The 21,603-nt window shown below is 40.2% G+C and overlaps 1 protein-coding gene across 2 annotated transcripts in view; it reads right to left on the bottom strand.

Annotated features, from left to right (window-relative positions):
- RGL1 (ral guanine nucleotide dissociation stimulator like 1) overlaps positions 1 to 21,277 on the bottom strand; it is a 78,230-nt gene extending 56,953 nt beyond the window's left edge. For both annotated transcript variants that reach the window (XM_082483757.1, XM_082483756.1), the window contains exons 1-2: positions 21,211 to 21,277; positions 20,115 to 20,225 (exon numbers count right to left, since the gene is read on the bottom strand). In XM_082483757.1, coding sequence (XP_082339883.1) covers positions 20,115 to 20,225; positions 21,211 to 21,237 — 138 coding nt within the window. In that variant the 5' untranslated portion in view covers positions 21,238 to 21,277. The remainder of the gene's footprint in view (positions 1 to 20,114; positions 20,226 to 21,210) is intronic.
- Positions 21,278 to 21,603: the final 326 nt, after the last annotated feature.

The following is a 21,603-nucleotide window of genomic DNA, read 5'->3' on the forward strand; positions in this document are numbered from 1 at the left end:
AGGTTCCTTCTCATCCTCTCACCTCTCTTGCTAGAAGGACTTTTAACAAAATCAAGACAAGCCCTCCTACCCTCCTTATCTGACATACAGTATTCATTGTTAACCGAACCTGAAACATCAGATTACTTAAACCATTTTCATTTTTGTTTGATGTGTTTCACAGTTCTGCAGTTCACCACAATCTTGTTCTCTCCCAAGCATGTCAGGGACATATTATTTTCATAATACATCAGTATGTATAAATATTCCTTGTGGTGGTTTTGATCGGACATTGAAGCTTAGCAAGTCCCTAACTTAAAATAGAAAAGCAAGGAAAAGAAACCAGTAAGTCAGGTAAGACTCTTAGTCATGTGCATCTTATATTGTTTGAGGAATAGCTGTCAAATGACATTTACTTGAAATACTCTTCTAACCCAACAAACGTGTCCCACATTAAATATCTTTCCAAAGCCCTTCTATATTAGAGAATTACTTCCATAAAACTCAGCAGCCTCCTCCCTTCAGTGCATAGGAACAACAAAACGTCCAATCACCAGACTGAGCAGTAAATACTCAAATTAATAGGCAGCTAAGTGAGTAGGGCACCAGAATCAAGGCAAGGAAATAGGTTTTATTGCTCATTTTGGCAGTAAAATCAGCCCATTTTGTAAAATATTTTGATGTCTGTAGCTGAAGGAAGTGTTACATAGTGTCTCCGTGAGGGAAGAGCTCTACATCGGGTCTTTGGACTTGCATAAAACAGTCAGTGATTAACTGTCAAAACTAATAAAAGCTTTTACAGGTATGGACTTTAGAGGGTCCCTAAGAGAGGGAAATAGGCAGCTGGGGCAGTTCCCCTGTGCCCCAGAAACAGTAAGCAGTAATTACTGTTTCTGCTAACAACTTTTGTCTTAACTTCTTTTCCTCCTTCCCCGTGCTTTCACTGCTTCCAGTCTGTCCTGGAAATTTCTAAGTGCTGAAGCCTGCTTACAGTTCCCAGGCTGAGTTACTTACTAGGAACCATAAAGGAGGAAAGAATGGGTGTTGAGTGGAGAAAAATAGTACAAAAGGTGGCAGACAGCTCAAATGTTTCAAGTGACTTTGAAACAGCTTTCAGTAATTCTGGCCATAGATTACAATGACAACTATACTGTGCCTTCCACCTGAGGAGTACTTAGCAGTTCAAGCTCACAGTACAGCAAATCTTTTATTTACATACAGAACACAAGCCTCAATTATGGTTATCTGAAAACACAGCATAATCAAGTAACACATTTCTATTGTTCACCACCCCAGAAGTTAATATCATCCACATCTATAAAACATTAAACAAATCAGATTATGCAGCCAAATACGCATTTGGCCAACCACTAAGTTTATCTAAAACTACTGGCCACTCTTTGCAAGAAGTGCAACTATTTTTCTGCTCACAGATTTTAACGAATTTCAAAAATTTTAGCTGCACAAAGCAAAACATTCACATGTGATAACTGCAGATGGTAGGGAGTTTGGTTCTTCAGATGACAGTCTTGCAAGAAGAAGAGTCCCTCCTGGAAGGTCTTCAAAGGTGGCTCAAGAGAATCTTAGCACTGTGGAAATTCAAGCTATGGTAATATTAGCCCTGGGTAGAGCAAGACCTCTGTGTGCCTCAGTTTTTCCAACTATGGAAGAGCAGATTATCACTGGCCTCCTCTATAAAGTACTTCTGAGTCCATAGATGACAAATACTCTATAAAACTAAGCAATATCATTTCTACACTGAGTCTATATAGCAGATGTAGTAGAAGACCACCAAACCAACCCAGTTTTGTTGCAACAAGCAGACAGCAGAAGCTAAAAATAGCAACTGAAAACATGACAAATCCATGCATTCAGCTCAAAAAGCCATATGCCAGTTCAATTCTTTGTGAGGTCTACTGGGAGCTTGAAAACAAACTGTCTCTTACAGAAATGAAAACTTCTCCCCTGTTCCTCCTCACCCATTTTACCATCTTCAGAGGAGTTACCTGCCAGTGTCATGCAATACCAGTCAGTCTAGATCTTAATACAAGGTTGAGACACCAAAGTGTTCATCAGAAGTTCACATGGTCTTAGCTTTTGCACTGTTACCAAGCTATTGCAGAATTCTGTCACAAGCCAAGTAAAGGCACAGGAGGTAAGGAGCAGTACAAACCCAGGTATGAAGAAATACTTTGGAGAAAAAAAACAAAAACAAAAACAAAAAACCAACCCACAACTGCCAAAAATCATTGTGATATTTTTGTTAAACCACACGACACGCTGATACACATTGTAAGCAGCTAGGCTGAACACACATAATTAGTGTGCAAATCTCCTACAGAAGAGCTAACAACTCTGAAAATGTGGTAAAAAATGGCTAAGGTCATGTCAACTTCCCAGTTAAAGAACTTTATACAAGGCAGACTGTATAAATTAGTAGAAGTCAAGTTACCCAATGCAATGTCATGTGACAGCACTGTGGCCTCTACAAAGTACTTTCTCCTATTTTAAACTAATCTAGATTTCAAAGGCCTACAACATTGGACCTTTCTCCCCATGTCATTCACATGAATATCCTCCCAGATACAAAAAATACAGCTGGTAAAGTCATCATCCAAGCCTATAAATAACTCATAGTCTGCCTTGAAATCGAAGGCCTTGTCCTTCAAGTCTTTGTATGTAACCCTGTCCCAAGCCTCATCTCCTGGTCTCATCCACCTCAATGCTTATGCTGCAATTACTGCATAACTGCAATTTTAATATTGTGTCCCCTCTCATCTCCCTAATTCCCTATTTTATTGCTATATGACCCTTAATTGTTTTAACACACAGATAGACACCACAGCATCATTTCCAGTACAACTGAATTTTGATGCCACTTCATCCTACCATGATATCAGCCCAATGATATCACCACCACACAAAAGTTTAAAATTCTCAATTATCTTCATATTTATAAGCTGCCTGGATGTTAAAGATTACAACAACTCTATGTCTACCCTAAGAAATATCAGAGGAAAACTATTATACAAATTCTCTTTGTGAAACATTGGTCAGTGAAGCCATTTGCCGTGCTTCTTTTATGAAAAATGCTAAAACAAAATATGCAGTCATTTTTTAATAAATGCCAAGTATAGCAAAGAGAAGGGATGATTGATATTACCACTAACACAGTTAGACAGATTTAATATGACAAGAGTCACAGCATTCTATGAAAATTATAGGTCAACATGAAAAAATTGTATTTTGACCGTTCAGAAATGTAAAGACCATTTTTCATCAGTACCTATGTAGTTGGTTGCCAAATACTGTTATACTTTTCCTGGGAGAAGTCACACTATTTTTCCCCTTTCAGGAACATAATCTAATTTAATAGTGGAGCTCATCATCACTTTCTGCTCAGTCAGTAGAAACAAAGAACATCCTGTATGAGACAGCAGGCAACACTACTGAACTCAAAATGGATTTAAGGATGCCACAAGTAATAATTCTGTTGCATAATAGAAGAATGAATGGGCATTACATAACCCAAAATGGTTTTATTCATCCTGATTGTATTGTTGGCTTTCCTTTCACACTGTAAAGCTTGCCTAAACAGAACACAGAAATTAAAATTATACTGACTCAGGAAACCCGTGTAAACTGCTACTGCACTCAAGTAGCAGTAAACAAGGCAAGAGTGATAGATTTTAATAGTATGAATAGCTGGAAAATAAAACTGGAGGTGTGGGGAAATCAAATGTGTTCTGACAGAGAAGAAAATATTTAGCAGAAGACTGATTCAGATTTTAAAATAAACTGAACTTGTAACATAAGGTATATTTGTGGAAGAAAGAATATCAAGGAAATATTGTCACATGTTTCATAATAATTACTCTGACCAACCCCTATTGCCAAGCTTTTTTAATCTTTTATAGAAGATATAGGTTAGCAGTAAGTAAACCATTTTTATGACCACAGCATGAATACATACCTAAAGTGCATTATAAACTTTGTTTCAATGGCTGTGCTTTTTACTACCCTTTGTTTTGAAACTAAGAGACCTTTTAAATGGCCTGAGTAGAAAAAGCAGTAATAGTAAGTTAGTGTTTCCTAATACTAAGAGTTGCCAGCTTAAAACTTTATGCACTGAAAGAGTCCAAGAATATTAGTTCAATCATTAGTTCAGGCCAAACTGCACTTTTACTATATTATCTAGATATGACAAGGGATTAGGTTATGGAATCTCCTAGGATTCTTCTCTTGTACACATACATATAGAGAAAGGGAGTATCCACATATGAATATGTATGTGTCTGTATGTGCCATACCTGTGATGGCAACATCCTTGTGCCAGTTCTATAGGTATCTTCTTTATGACAAATTCTCCGTTTGCATGACAAACTGCATAAACATATGGCAACCAAACATATTGCATACCTACACAAATTACTGCCGCCTTGTAACTACAACACCCAGCCACTAACCCATCTCTTCAGACACAGCAGAAAGCAGCATGGGTTGCATGAGCTGGCGCTGAACCCACTGCTGACATTTGTATTTCAGTTTAAGAATGCTATGTTGCAGTTGAACTTAAATCCTTAGGCAATGGACACCAATCAAAACACACATATAATTATGTGGAAGTATTGAGTCAGAATGCAAAATAAGTATAGCTTGCAAGTAAAGGGGAAAGAAAGAGAAAAAAAATAACAGGCTGCAAGATAAAACAGAAATCGTCCACGTTTACTGTCTGTTAGTCTTTGTTTGGTTTGGGTTATGGTTGGTTTTGTTGTTGTTGTGTTTTTTGGGTTTTTTTTTTGTTTTGTTTTGGTTTTTTTTGTTGTTGTTGTTGTTGTTTTGTTTTTTTTTGTTGTTGTTGTTGTTGGGGGGGAGGGAGGGGGACAGGACAGGGGGAGGGTTGTTTTTTAATTACCCATCAGGAGTTAATACCATACCTCTGTTCTCCTCTGTCCTGTTCTAACTCTATGGCCACCTGATGTTTTCCTGAACAAGATGACTGTTTTTGCACAAAGAAGAATGCAAGCCTCGTGGTTTAAGTAAGTGTGCAAGAGTTCATTCACATTTTGTATGCTGCGGGGAGCCAGCAGACCAAACGCACAGCCAGAATCAATCTGAAGCACTCAATGGGAGGAATGCAAAAGCGTAAGAACTGACTTCCAAGTGAAATACGTTATTGTTACTTATGAAACTTTTCCAACAGCAGCACAATGGCTGCCATGTCAAAATGCAAGACACCATCCCTTCCCTAAAGGGTTTTTACTCTAAAAATACAAAAAGCACCACAGGTAGAGCCAGAGATTACTACAAACCAAGGAAACAGACAAAAGGATGCGTAGGCATAACTTCATAATCATTTTCTTGTTGTATTTGCATGTAATATCTCAACTGGCTTCCAAATGCACCTCAGGAGGATTTAGTTAACTAACCTCTTTTGCACTGTTTTGTTTTAACAACAGTTAATCAGTTAATCCTGAAGGGCATACTGACTTGTCTTTTGCATCCCAACACCAACAAAGTTTTGAAACATTACCAGCCTCATCAAACAACTTTTATCCAGGTGAATACTATAAACAACTGAAGGACATTCTGCAGTTGATTCAAGTCAAAACAGAACTCAATATGATTCAATGCATGCAAGCTTTTATGTAAGTTTATGTGGGGCATAAACTATATATAGGAGAAAATAAGCCCCTGGATAGCTCTTTAACATATGATGATCTATTTCTGCTTTAGGTTATACAGATACTCAGAAGTTTAGATTATTAATTTTTAAGAGTCAGAAGGACCCACTGAGATCAGGAAGTCTAAGATATATATGAGATATATCACAGGTCTCCAGTTTGAAGCCCAATACCTATGACAATTTGAACACATCTCAAAGCATGCAGTCATTCCAAATTGTTCAATCACTCTGAGATCTTTCAATAGAAAATGCCACTTTATAATAAAAACATGTTGTTTTACTTGCACAAAGAGCCCATGGACTCCCTGGAAAGGAAGAAACAACTATTGACTGGGAGAAAGGTTGAGCCTTTATAAAGAGAAAGACAACTGTACAAAGCAGCTGAGGGGGTGGGAGGGGAAAAGAAAATAACCCTTTAAACTGCTTTCAGAACAAAAAGGTGGGAAGAACATAAAAGGAAAATAGATGAAAGAATAGAATATAATAACAGGATCACTCCGCAAAAGCATTTTAAGTGCCTACACCTTATTAGCCCCATTGTGGCCCAGTGGCAGCATTGCCAGCTGTAGTCCACAGGCCATGAGCTGGAGACCCACACAGCACTTGAAGCCACTGCAACCCACTCCAACACAGCAACCCACTCCACAGAAGAGGCACTCCACATGGCATGCTCCTGCAGCCCTGCTGGAAGGTTTTAGGAAGAAGGAGATAAACTTTGATGTCTCATCCAACACCCTTTCTCTTCACAGGAGGGATTAGAAGAGCTAGGCCTCTGCATCTGTAAGCAGCAGAATATATTGCTCTCTAACGTTTCAACAATAAAAACTGTGCAACACAGTCACAAGGTATATCAGAAGGAGCTTGCCCTGGTACAGAACTTTTCTTGAGTGTCCGGCACAGTAGAAGAGCTTTCTCTCTCATAGGTTTGAAACTATACAGTCATATTAAAGCAGAAGAGTTTGCCTCTACACTCCTTAGATCACTAAATCTCAAAATGAATAGTGAGTTTATTACAGGTGAGAAAATTAAAATAAAATGAATAGTGAGTTTATTACAGGTGAGAGAATTAAAATAAATTGGTCAGTTCAAGCCACAGGGTGAATGAATACGGAGCACTTGACTCCTGACTTGCAGTACCTTTCTAAATGCAGTATCACAATTGTCCCCAAACTGGTATGACAGGGCTTACACACATAATAATTCATGTGCTTAATATACATGCAGCAAATAGTTTATTATCAGTGAAGATTTCACGTTATTTTTAAGCCATGGGAGACAAATGGAGCAGCAGCAGCTAAGGGACCACCACCACTTTGTGGTGTTTGCAGTATGCAATAACTTCTGCACTGATGCAGGGCTGAGCTACACAGAGATGATGATGCCATCCTGTGCAACTTGCTGTAGGTGATCCTGCTCTGGCGGGGGGGTTGGACTAGATGATCTCGAGACGTCCCTTCCAATCCTGACCACTCTGTGATTCTGTGACTGCAAAAATTTGGACATAAATTGGTATTTGGACACAAACTGGTGGCAAAGAGGACCAATTAAAAACTCCATTAGACTGAAACTTAGTAACCTGACAGAGCAAAAGGTTAATGAGTGTTACCATGCAAAATAGCAGAATACCTAACATAGAGGCTGCCAAAGTTTCATTTTGATTGCCAAAGCTGGTAAAGGGTAGCTACACTCTGATGGGCAACAGATGGCTTATGCAACTAAATGTAGAGAAATATAAGAGGCCAGCAAAAAAGTCTGTTGAAAGTACTACCCTCAAAGGTCACACTGTGGCACACAGATCAGAGAAAAGATCTGAAGAGTTAGAGTAGGCAGAACATTAAATCTTTCAGCACAATGCTTGGAAGCAGCAACAAAAAGCAAACAATTCTGCAAAGTATAAATAAAGGGTACCAAAGCAAGTCAAAGGACATTATTCTTCCACTGCATAAAAGGTTTGATGAGACCACATGTAGAGTACCATACTCTGTTCTAGCTGCCTTATTTTTAAAGTGGTTATTATGAAGTTGAATGGAGTAAAGCAAAGGGCAACCCACATGATTCCTACATTCACAGAGTCTAAAACAGCAAGGACACAAACTTTTGTTTTACACACAAAAAAAGCAGGATCTGAGCACCCAGATTTCTCATTGACCAGGAGGAGGTTGCAGCACTGCTGGAAAACAGGCCCATAACAAACTCTCACACTATGTTGCAATATGGCCCTGACATCTTCTGGACACTAAAGTTCTTATGATTCTTTTTGTGAGTGCCTGTGTTCAACTTTATTCTGCCTCGTTAAATATTCACTGCAAACAAATTGAAACCAGAACTTTATAAAAAGCAACACATAATAATTGTCATTCTAAACTAAACTGTAGGTTTTTCTCTCTAACAATAGCCAGATGCTATAGAGGAAGGTGAAAAAATAACACCCATAATACACAGAATAACCAGTCTAAAGGGATACTTCATGCCTTTGAGAAGTGTGTTTGTTTTATACCTAAAAATCACAAAATGTTACGTCTTGTGTTCTAAATCTCATATAGTATTCATGTATTTGTTATTATTTATCTATATAATTCTCTAATCCTTTCTGAATCTTTCTAGACTCAGCAGTGAGTTCTTCAGGTTAATTACATGCAATGTAAGATTACACATTTCTTCCCCACCCACCCCTGCTTTCAAAACCACCAAACATTCCCTGGAGTGTCCCTTCTCCACTCACTGTTTTGAATGCCTTCACTGTATTGTCCTATTCATTGCCAGCATCAAACCTCAATCCTGTGAGGATTTAACAAATGCGCTTATTGTTAAACCTGCACATCAACTGTAGTTGCACCAAGATGCACATTTAACAGTCCTCATGTATTCAGTGTCTCCAAATACCAGCAATCCTTTCCCATCTGTGGATCCCTTTGCTAGTTCCCTTGTCTTTGAGATGAGGGAACAAGCACCAGGAACAAGTGAGGTGCTATTGTAATCTCCTTCGGAGTATTTTCTAAGCTTCAATTCATTCCCCACTTCAGCTTAATATTTGAGCTTGCTTTTGCAACTGCTGTTGCACGGTAGGCAAATGCTTCCACAGAACTCTGGACTCTCATAAGCCCAGGTCTTGCCCCCAAGTGGTTTTAATTAACTCACTTCTGGTCCTAAATGATTTCAATGTGCTGCTGTGCTTTGTTAAGCAGCTGCTCCTTGTGGCATATATGCCACATGTGGAGAAGATATCCATGGGATAACATTATAAAGCCACTAAATAAATATTACCATGCAAATTTGATAGCTAATCCATCTCCCCCAGAACATTTTCTAATGCTTCCTCTTCTTTGGCAGCCTCAAAAAATAGCCTTTTTAAAGTCACATTGTCCCAGAAATACTATTTTCTCCTCTCTTCCCCACCTCTCCAAATAAAGGGGAACTCTACCAACTCCCAGGAAACAGCACTGCTGCTGAGGTTTAAGTCACACCCAAATCATACTTTTGTACTATGTTACATTACAACATATTTCACATAGTCTGTCTGGTGAAAATTTGTGGCCGTGCTTTGGAAATATTTGGGTGAAAGATGCTATAAGAATGCAAGATCATTATCATTTCATTTGGATATGTTTTTACTTTCCTTCCAGTCCCTAAATTATTGGTGGCATGGTGCTGAACTGAACTACAGTGCAGCTGTATTCAGGCATTAGTATGAGTTCATTTTGGTCCAAGGTAGGGTGACTTCGATAAACAGTAAATGGATTTCTATGTCCAAAACACAGTATTACTCACTATAGCTTTAAAACTATGAAAAACCCAACCAAACAAAAAAATTCCACATTCACATACATCTCAATAAAATTCTTATTCCAGAAAGTGTAAAAACATAACACAGATTTTATAGTGTGGCCCTAAATGTAAACCTACATGCTGGTGTACCACCCACAAAGAACTACAAGTCACTTCTCATAAAGTGAGAACACAAAAATAAGGCATTTTGGGGATGAATCGAGGGCAAAAAGCATTCTGGAAGCCTGCAGGAGCAAACCATGACAACTCCCTGGAGACAACTACTGGTCAACTGCTCAACCCTTTAGGAAGGAGGTCTAGATGTATATGTGTTAACTGCGAGGAGACAGAGAAAAGTATGCAAATAAAACATATCAGAGTATGATCCCAGTGTTCAAAGAATGGTCTATCAACCCGGGACACATCCACTGGATAAAGGCAGCTTTGCTGCTGTCTGAGCAATCTACTAAGAACATGAAAGTCCAAATGCAGCAGAGACACAGATTTTCTGGTGTCTAAAAAAAAAAAAAAAAAAAAAAAGAAAGATCTTATGCATAAAGATAATGTTTTACAATCTCTCATACTATATTTCCGGGGTGATAAACAACACTAAGACATCACGCACATTTTGTCTCTGGTTTACAAGATACTACACGCTGGCTACAGAAAGACAAGGAAGAACAGGATTCACACTGAGTTAGCATTCATTTACCCCTTTCATACAAGGAAACCCCATTTTCTTCAAGGGGTTATGCCATGATCTGATCACTTTGTGCTCATTTCTTCACACAGCTATACCCCCTTACAGTGCTGGCTATAGGAAGCTATATATTTAGAAAATAGATTCCTACAGTAATAGTAAAAGATGCAAGTTCAAAGCATGCATTTACGCACTGTCACTAAACGTATTTTTAATTAACTTTACCAAGGCTAAATTTAAATCCAAGCGTGACTAACACGCTTGCAATGCTTCAGCCTGTTTCTAAAATGAAAACATCAAAACCCAAACTGTAAAACTAATGGTTTCTCCAGGGCTATTCTCTTTACAGCATCTCAGTCCAGTTCATACGCTGCTTCTCCCAGGCTTTCCGATGACACATAGCCACATTCCTTGCCAACACTTCTTTAACCCAACAAGTGACCTAGATCTTCTAGCATTCAGAAAGAAAATGCCAGTTTCTTTGCAGAGCAAGCTGATATATTTTTTTTTTGTTATTCCTTTCACTTATTTACTCTTGAGAAAGCAACCAAGATAACATTTGGTGATGTTAGCAGCAAGACAGTTAAGATGCTACAATTCAGGGAGAACCTCTACCATCCAAGAAGTATAGTTTAAAAAGACAGGATCCTGGCTATTGGAAGAATTCCCAGTGGAAATCAACTATAGTACAGGATGTCGTTATATTCCTACATGTCACAGGTAAACTGAAAACATACCAAACACAAGTTTTCATACATAAGCAGGCTGGCTGTGAGATTTCCAAAATGCAGTCACACGCAACCAGTGCAAAACCAGAACAGCGCAGTCTCCAGCAACTTTTGCTCAAGAGGCCTCCCTTAGCTCTTGCTGTTCCACTTTATATAACAATCATTAGCAAGAGATGTCTCTGCACAGCCCGGTAGGAAGGGAGGATGCCTGTGTCACTCTCCCTAGTTCCCTGTAGCCTCACAGGAGTATCCTACAGCCTTAACTCAGTGTTAATAACACCTCAAGATTAAAGCACTGCCATCCTGACATCCTTTGACAGCTTGGAATGGGAGGTTTTAAACTCAACTGAGAGCATGATACCATGCTACAAAGTCAGGTACCCTTCTCATTATGCATTTTGTATTTGGAACTGGGAAAGTAGAAGACTAACATTTCAGGCTTCCATTTGAAAACTCATAATAAGCTCAGGTTTCATTTTTGAGTGTCTATTCCACACACAGCCTCTTTTACCCATCTGATGACCGCATCAAAGAATACTACTTGGGATATCCCTGGAGCAGAGATCTGTGCCTGAACCAGGAAGCAAGGAGAAAAATATTCCATAAGAAGTCATTAATAAGTGCTATGATGCTATGGTACTATTATGCCCACAACAGAAGGAAAGAACAGGAGGAAAGAGCCTACTCAAAACCAAAAGGCAAGCTGAATGAGATGCCAAGGCTTTCTTTTTGATAACTATGCACCTGTCTACAGATATAATCATTCGGTTCCCTCTGAAGTCTTCTATATATCTTCTTTGTAGGTCTCCTGTAGTTGAAAGGCATCTTCCACCATGCAAAATCAATGTGAGCATACCCCATCTTTCTTCCTTCTCCACCTCCAAGACAGTTCTTCAGAGACGACAGCATTCAGAGCAGACAATAGTGCAACCCAGTTTCTGTAGGGAGCCTGTCAGCTTCTTGGGAACTGCTTTTCTGCTTCTGCCAAACGTACGGTCAGAACGACACCCTGGCCTTGGTCTGGGTGGTTGGGACAGGCTGCAAGAATCTGATTCCAAAGAGTCTGATTTAGCCAAAAGGGACCAACATATGCTATAAATCAAGAGACAAAACAGCAAGCTGCAGCAAAGACAAAGATCAGCCAAGTCCTTGCCTGCTGGTTGCACAGGAAACTACACTTGACCAAAACATCTAGGACCTAAGAGTAAGATAAAAAAGAAATCACAGAGCTGGCTTAGAGCACATGGGAGGGCAAGAGCAGGATCAGACAAAATTTGAAGTTTTTCATGTTCCGAAAATGTTGATGGTTCCATTTAAACCTCAAACCGTATTTAGGACGTCAGTTTTGGAAAGAAAAAAAAAATCCGAACTAAAACTTATTTTCTGACTTATTATTCAAGTCAAAGAGAAGGTTATGTCCTAGGTCCTAACTGGGATAGAGATTAGTTAGACAGACTCTTTTGTAATGTTTTTCTGACTGAACTCTCCAACACAAGCTTCCCTGCCAATATATGTGACCAGCGGTGTTTAGAAGCCAAACTTGCAGTCATATGCAATATGCAGTGCAAGACAATCATTCAAAATTAGGTTTCAAAACACCACAAAACTCTCAGAAAAGGTAGTTATCAAATAATATCAGTGCTAAGAAGACACAGAAGTATTTAATGACAGATTTGGTACTGTTTGGCTTTTCCCCTTTCAGAATTTTGAAGGTATTTAAAGCACCCTTCTACAGCAGTTCATTTTTAGTTTTGGAAGAACATGTTCTGCTATACACCCAATGTTATGACATTGAAGATATCTTGAGGCAAATAAGGTTTTCCATCAGTCCCTGCCTGAAGTTTAGCTGTGGTCAAAAAAAAAGAAAGCAGAAAGAAAAAACATGGATCTAAAATCTGCTCTAGACGCATAACTAATGGTTAACTAAAACAGGCAGCACTGGCCATGAGGGAACATAGTTTTCTGGATATTTAAAACTCAAAGGAAGAGCAGCCTGTGTCATCCATCAGTAGAGCAAGAAACTTGAAGCTTGAAGACTGGCTCTGAAAGCTTAGCAATCTCTTAAGATGTAGAGATACAGTCTCTAAAGGCTTCCTCTGGCATACAGAGGCTTGGGGGAACTCCTGTTCCTGGCTGCATTTCCTGTGACCTGCCCCAGTAAAAACTCCAGATGCAGAGTGCAGGTCTCTTCCTCACTCCTTCCCAGATAAAAGATTCTGACAGGAAAATATTTGCAAGCATCAGGGAGCACCTCCTGTCTCAATGACTTATTCCTCACTGCTTCCCTCAGATTTCTCAAGCGCTGGACACCGGTTTCCCAACCCTCCCTAACCCTTGGAAAGGTGAGATAAAGCACTCTAGCTGGTTAATAGGGAGGTCTACAAAAGTCACTTCATAGCATTTTAAAAGCTCTTGTTTGCTTTTCATTTTTGTAATCTTCATGTAGATCTGCCCATGCCACATCCATGCCTTTCACTGCTCATTTTCTGCAGCACTGCATCCACTCTATTCTTCTTACACCACTGTCTGCCCTCCTCCAATTCCACACCAACATTTTCTAACACCTCTCTGCTACTTTACTGCATCCACTTCATATTCCACTTCCCAGTGTGTATTCAGACATCTGCACAGACAAGGCACTCTCTTCATCCATCTCCTCCACTCCCCACTGTACTCCTCACTGCCACCGGCCTTTCTCTCACTGCCTTTAGAACAACAACTTCAAATCTGAAATTTGACAGCAACCTCTGCCTCGCATTCTGGTCTCTCCAGCAGCAGCAGAAACCAGCACCACTGCCTACCTTGAATTTACCTTATAATCCTCTTCACCAGCTGATTCAACTCCAATGTTGGTGCTATAGGATTCTTTGCTTTCTTCACTCCTGCTGGAGCACCACTCCACTATCTCATTGATCTGATGATTTGAAACTTTCTTCTAATTTCTAACAAATTATACACTAGTCTATAGATGGTGTGAATGGTTCTTTTCCCTCCCTTGTGCTTAGTTTGCAGGGTTTTTTTTATAGGCATTAATTGTATACTCCCTAAATCTTCATTTTGTTAACCTAACTAAGCTATAGTCTTCAGATTATAATCAGACATATTCACCATTTTCTTGATGATCCCAAAAGCCCTCTCCTGTCTCCCTTCCAGCTTAAATCAACTTTCTCAAAAATGACCAGAATTAGAGACTGTGAGCCAGGACACTCTACAAGGGAGTGCACGCTTCCCATATCTGCTGGCAATAACCTGAAACAACCGAGCATCACATTTGCCTTTTCTGTTTTGCATCATGCTGGTGTCTCACATATCCTGTGATTCACTAATACACCCAAAGCTGGAAGGGATGAGGACAAAAAATATCATCCTATAGCAGAAATTACTTTAGTTCATTCACAAACATGCCTTTGCATTCTGTGCTTCCTTATTTCAACCCACTTCCGTAATAGCAATCCTGAATGCCAGACTGTAGGATATTTCCATCCTTCAGGTGTTTTTGTCCTCTGCCAGATCATCAGATTTTGTCAGCATGCTTCTGCTTTTATGTCACTGACCCTAATGAACACATGACAGCAGTTCAGTTGCAGGACTGACCCGTGTACAGCTCCCATAGGTACCTGTCTCCAGACCAAAAGTCACTCTTTCAACTTAAGCTGCAGCAGCAGCTCTTCTTCAACATGTTCTTCACCTGCCTTATAATTCCTCAGTCTCTCCAGGGACTAATTTTTTTGAGTGATTTCAAAAGCAGACTTTCAAACAAATGGATTAAACCCACAGACTTTTTAAATCCAGAAGATCAGTTATCTTCGTGAGACAAATATCTCCTACATACCTGGATGACACCTCCCCCATGCCAAATGCAGGCACCACTGCTGGTCTCCAGTCATACAATGTCATTTCTGACTTGACAGATGAATTAAATCCCCCTGCTGCTTGACTATCATTTCATACACAAGTTCCTTTGTAATTCTGGCCTGGACACTACCGGCTGCCCAGCGTGGGCACGCTTCAAGCTCTTAGGCAAAGACGAAACAAAGACATGTGAAAGCACCATATGCCATCATTACCATCAACCTCCAGGTACACCTTTGTCATCTTTATAGAAAACAGTTAAAAATTTATTTTGGGTTTTTTGGGTTATATGTAGATTAACTTTAATTCCTGTCTCGTTCTGTCTGTGAAGCAGACATATTTTTTTTTGTTCTTATATGGCTTGCAAACCTTTAGCTGTTTGTTTTCATTTGCTTTGTAAGGCTTGACTTTTGGCAACTCTTATTTGAACTCTTAGATACAACTTTCTCTACTGACAAGAGCTTTTCTCTAACTGTCAAAACCTAATTTCTACCAAAAAAAACCCCAAACTTTTTTAGATGATTATTCCTTCACCCTTTTCTGAAAGTTTTTTCCTCCTTATCCAAACTAGAAGTTTGCTGTTTTGACTCACAAACTTTCAAGTTCACACACTCAGCTATCTGAACTTCCTACTCCACTTGATTTCACAAATACTTCCCACAGTTCCCAAGTGTGCCACTGTAAAGCTAGCCATCTCACAGATCTACTCTACTTACCTTTCTACAATATTTAATCATCTCCTGAAAACCAATTTAAGGTAAACCCCACTGACACAGCATCACCTCCCGTATGATCAGTCATATTTGATGAAGGAATTAGCTGGCGATAGTATCTACTGCCATGGTTCAATTCTTGTCAGTTGCCAAGAACATTCACCTATCCAGGTCACCTTAAACCACCCCCTCACTTGCCCCTTTGTTATTTATATGGTCATTCATTTTCTTCCTGCCTTATTGTCTTACACCATTCATTCCTTTCTCTTTCCATCACTGTAAGGGCCATTCTACTAGCCCTCAGTCCTGGTGCATCTTCAGTGTATGGATCCACTGGCATCTGGCACAAACACAACAACGAGGCCGATTGCCTTCAGTAGAAAGACCTTTTTCCCTTCCCCTCTTTCTTCAATTTTGTCAACTCCTTAGTCAAGCAATTTCAGTATTTCAATTTAATCTCATTCCACATCTGCAGTCCCAGCTCCTCAAATTCTCCATCCCTTGTTACTCCTTGCAAGGGACCCCTTGAACAGTTCTTATATTTACCATTTGACAAGTGCAGAAGTTTCTTTCCTGTGGTCCTCCTCTGATCTTTTCACTTGTCCAGTGGATCAAATCCCACCTCATACTGTTTTCTCTTGTACCTTTTGCCTTCCATATTCCCACCACTCTCCTAGTAAAAATCTCTTTCAGTCTCTCACCTCTTAAACATTCCCCTCATCTCTCCACTTCTCTACCTGCTGCTTTTTCCTTTCTCTTTCTACTAACTGTTTACTTTTTAGTTTACTATTTACAATAAATCACTGCCTGGAGTTCACCTTTTTCATTGCCATTCATACTCTGTCAGCATAGTGCTCCTGGCAACAGAAATTCTGGTGTTTAGCAGCTGATCTACTTTTACAGACACTGCTTTACTGTTCTTATCTGCTTCCGGCTATGGTATGATTCATCCTGTCTCTGTTTTCATTTCATGGGTACCTGGCTGTCAGTTCAAGATCAAAAGCCCTACAGAACTCTAAACTTTTCACCTGTCTTTTCTGCTTTGTTGCCTTTTCTTCATGGACAATAGCACCATCCTGTTTGACACCTACGGTGCCAGCCTCCCTATGGGCTGTCTTTGCATCCTCAGAGGTAAGCTGAATCTCATTTATCAGGTTCTTTCTGTGTCATAGTTTTAAAATACAACCTTCTCTTTCTAGCCACGTGATTAAAATTCCTTGCTGCACTCTCAAACCTTCTATTCCAGTTACCGATATGCCTTTTTCTCTAGCCTGACATAATGTCATTGAAAATGATGCTGAATATCCACTCAAAAGCCTGCTGCAGAAAGCATTTTCCTCATCCCCTTTTTTAAGCATGCCATCCACCTGTACAAATCTCTACTTCTCCATCCTTCTCTCTCACAAAGAAGTTTGGCCACGTGTCTCAGTTTCCGTGGCCTTCATGGCTTGTTCCCAATCTCTACACCATCTCTCTCAAGATCCTGGAGACACCAAAGCCCACTTCATTTTCAAAAAATGCCTTCATGCTTTCTCTTATTGAGCCTATCATGTTTGGGAGGTGTTCTCTCTCAATGTCTCGATAAGTTTCATCTGAGTTTGATGGTTTTTTAAGACTCTCTGTTGCCTTGATGTCTACAAATAACTTGACAAAAAAATTGGTACCACTGCCTTGGATTCCAATCATCAGCTGAGATAACATATGTGTACAGGCAAGCCTCATTTGATATTTATTCCGTAAGTTCTTTTTAGTCAGGATAGTGCTTTTGTCTATTACAATACTAAGCTACTACTAAAGCTTTTAATATTTCATAATACTGTAGTGTCTAAGGTCTTGAGCTTCGCTAAATATTTAGTGACTAAGTATTTAGTGACAAAACCAGTAGCCCTTATTGGCATCCTTTGATGTCTAATGAAATTTAAAGCTAAGAAATTTGGTGTTTATACAAAAGCTTCACACTTTTGAAAGTTATGGAACTGCTGATGACTACATAAGTCACAGCCTGTTTGTCTTTTTCTTTTATTAACTGTAGAATTTTGAAACACAAGACAGACACTTCTGTATTTAAATAGGGAAGTGTTTATCATGCTTAAGCTGTAATCTTATGATTGGCTTTTAAACAGACCATTGTCTCATAACAGGGCCAACCATTCAAGAACCCTGGATTGGTTGTCAGGATAGAGAGCTTTAAGAAAGGTTAGACATCTCAAAACATAAGAGATCTAGGTTCAGTACAAGAAAGTATTTAAGCAAGATTTCAAGCTGCTCAGTAATTAAAGGAATTGGTAATAAATCCCAACACAATCAGAATAAATAAGACTTTTTATATTCCTTTCAATGCAGGTTCCATGAAATTTTCAGTCAGATGTGCATCACATCAAATAATTTACCATCTAATGCTTTTCAGCTGAAAAGCTTCCGAATCACTTTAAAAATGCAGCATCACTAAGAACTAACTACTCTGGAACTGCTGGATCAAACCCCCCCCTGCTCTGATACCACACGATATTTAATAGCCACATGCAACATCGAGGTTTTAAAAGACTTAGGTTTTTCAAGTCACAAGGGACTTGACCTGCACCAATAAACCACCCTAAGCTCAGCGCCTCAGAGGAGGTCAAACTGCTAAGTAGACCTTAGGACACAAACTGACACTGAAAAAGTAACTTTTTAAAAAGTAGAGGCACTCATGCATATAATTAGTAACAGAGTTACTATATTTGTTACAATGAAGGCTCAATACTTGCTGATGTACAAATAGGTTGTTCCCATACTCTTCAGTTGACCTTGAGCCTTCAACATAAGCCTGACTTAGAGCACCATTAAAAAAATTAAGACCAAAATTGATAAATCCAACAGCTTATTTAGTGCTATGAATTTCAAAGCATAGAAAAAAATTAACATCATAAACTCCTATAAGCTTCAGATTAAAAAAAAAGTCACCTGATGACAACTATAAGAGAAAATTACACTTTTCAAGGCAAAACTGCTGGTGGCAGGGATAGCTATTCATAAATAATGTTCTGGGTTAGAGGCTATTTGTTGACTTTAGGACCACAGTAAAGCCATTAATAAAACAAGATCACAAAAAGAGCTTAAAATATTTTATGTTCTGAAGAGCTTAAGGGAAAAAAACAGCCCATATGTTTAAAAAATATTTTTAAATAATATGCATGAGATTTTTTGCTCATGAAAGACAGCAGCCTGGAAGCTGAAGTCACCAATATATACCCGGAACAGGTGCAGACTTCTGACACACTGCCTCCTTCCCCACAAACAGGGCTCGATTCTGACCTGAAAAAAACTAACACTAGCCACAGAAAGCCAAAAGTCACTTCCATGACCTTGCAGTCCCTTGTCCTCCTGTTAAGATCCATCAGCTGTGGTGATATCTCAGGAACACATATGCGCTCTTCCTTTGAGAATATGACCAAGAGCTGGCAAACTCCTTCCACGTATAAGGAACAACACAGCTGAAGCAGGATAAAATTCTGCATTTCTAAAGTACATTTATGGGACACAGACACATTCAAAATGATCTCCACCTCTTACACAAAGCCACCAGCTGGGAAATTTAAAGGAGCTCAAAAGTACTTTATAGTATTTTTCCTGGTAATAACAGGAGGCAGAGATGGGAAACCTGCCGCTCAATGGAAGTGGATTTTAAATTATCTGTTCTGATTAGAACTCCATGTACTTCTTGGGAACATGGGAAGGGGAGATTCTAAGCACTATCTATATGCAGGATAGATTTTGCTTATCTTTCTTGACTGTGGTTTCAGCACTGCTGTATTGCTTTATGTCATAGAACTTCAGAAGAAAATGTTTTGACAGGGCAGTTTTAAAAGTCTTTAAAATACCAACCTGGATACTACATCAACCCAAGTTCTTATATTATTGTCTTTGATCCCAAAGAAAATATATAAACATAACAAAATAATATGAAAGTTACAGCCACCTCCTGAAGATCTGGCTCAAACTGCCACAGCTGCACTGATTCCAGTGAAGTGAGGACATTTTATATCAGCTGGGGACTTGGCCTGACAAAGATGAAGGCACTCAGCAGCATGCCACATCGAGTGCATGTGCATTTAAGCTCATTTTACTTACCACTAAAGCTTTCATGCTTTGAAATAGACCTTTGAAAAACAGTACAGAGCTGTAATTCTTGAAGAAATGCAATCAATTTCTCATCTGGATGAGAGAGCAATACAAAAGCAAGACCCAAACCTACATTCACGTAAGTTTTGAGGAAGTTTCTGCTAACTTTTGAGATACCTTCATTAGCCAAAACACCAAGACTATTTGTTTGGGAGACCTAAGATAGGTTCCTAACAGCAGAAATGAGCTATAGCCCAGTCTGAAATAACTGTTAAATGTTCAGCTTCTCAGGTCATAAGCTGAGATCCTTATTTCTGCACTAAGTATCATCTGATCCATGGCCACAGCTGGGCAAATCTTTTTTACATGTCAAGAAAAGAGGAAGAGTCAACACAAGGAGAGAGTTATTTCTGATGACCAAGACAGACAACTTCAGTGTTTTGGTTTGGTTGGTTGGTTAGTTTTTAAATAGTGAGAGCAGTCAGTGTTAAAAGTTAATATCAACGATTTGTGTGGAATTCAGCTCCTTGGAGCGGGCTCCAAAGTCCATGAGCAGCTTTCCAAAATGCCATCGTGCCAGCCTTACTTACCCATAGCCATCTTGCTCCTTTGTTGGCAGCCTGCTGAATCTGCACTCTTTTCAGGGTGACATTGTAAACAGCTCCCTCTTCTACCTCTTCACCCCCATCCTGAATTGTGGTCTGCCAAGAAAAGGGGAAACAAAAAAAAAAAATAAATAAAAGAGAGAAAGGAACTTTTTCCCTGTTCTGCTAACCACAATCTATACCAGGTGCTCTACTGCTTCATGCAGAGCTGAGGGCAGAAGATGGGCTACGCAAAGTAAATACAACAATCAAAGCAATACAGGATACTTTTAGACTGAGGGAACACTGGAGATATTCTTGGCAACTTGTCCTTTCCTGTGGTATCAAGATACCCTGACTTTCCATTTAACTATTTTTCCTAGACTAGCACATATTTAAAATAGTTGTATAAAGCCTTTTCTAAGGAAATAGTTTGGTTTTGATTAGCAGTCTTCTCTTCCCTCTCCCTCCCCCCTTTTCTGAAGCAATTAATCTCTTTGGCCTTTCATTTATGGAAGGAATTGCACTTCTTAAAACTGCTGAATTACTTAGGCAGACAGCCTTTAAACTTTGACGCTAACAAGCATTTAAAATACAGCAACCCTTTATTTCTTTTGACAGGAGGGATCTAAAGCGCTTGTGGTTTGCCTTTCCAAAACCTATTATTTCAAGCTACAAAAAACTTTGCAGAGTCGAGGCTTTAAAACTCACAAATAATAGTAAGCGGATGAGAGAAAAAAAAAAAAAAAGTGTAACGTCTTCCAAACTTTAACAGAACATGTGCTGCAATGACTCCTCATTTCCTAGATTATTAGCCGTACAAAAGAACACAATCCGCTGCAAAGCAGACAGACAACATGCATCTGAATTTCTCCAAAGAGACTCGTCTAACTTCCCTCTCAGAAGCACTCCCTTCATCCTCCCCGTGTCAGGCACGCACACACACACAGTTACTCGTGAAGATAAGCATCACTCGGAAGCGAGGAAGAGCAGAGAGGCTCCGGGAAGCAGCGGGCGGCGCGCCCGGCCGCCCCGCGGACACCGGCACCCCGCAGGCAGGGGAAGGGGGGGGGGAAGGGGGGGGGGCGGGACACCCGGTTACCATTTTAGCTTTCCACAGCAATTTCATTCTCGATGCCTTCCCGGGCGCCTCGACGGGGCACGCCGCCGCTGCCGCTCCACCCTGTCAGCGGCCGCCGCCGCGGGCCGGGCCGAGCCGAGCCGTGCGGCCCCTCGGCTCCGCGGCGCGGGAGGCGCGAGGGCGGGCGGCCGCGCGGCCGCGCCAGGCCCCGCCTCGGCCCGGCCCCGGCCCCGGCCCCGGCCCCGGCGAAGGGCTTCCTGTTTATCGCGGGCAGTCCCAGCCGAGAAGTTACGGCGGGACTGAGTCTCCCCTGCCCGCAGCCGCGCCGGGACCGGCAGCGGGGCCGTAGCTCCCCGGCGGGACACCGCCTGAAGCGGGGCGTTCATCCACCCCCGCCCCCATGTTCTTGTAAGA

Source organism: Vanellus vanellus (assembly GCF_965231255.1).
Source record: "Vanellus vanellus genome assembly, chromosome: 5".
Classification (NCBI taxonomy): domain Eukaryota; kingdom Metazoa; phylum Chordata; class Aves; order Charadriiformes; family Charadriidae; genus Vanellus; species Vanellus vanellus.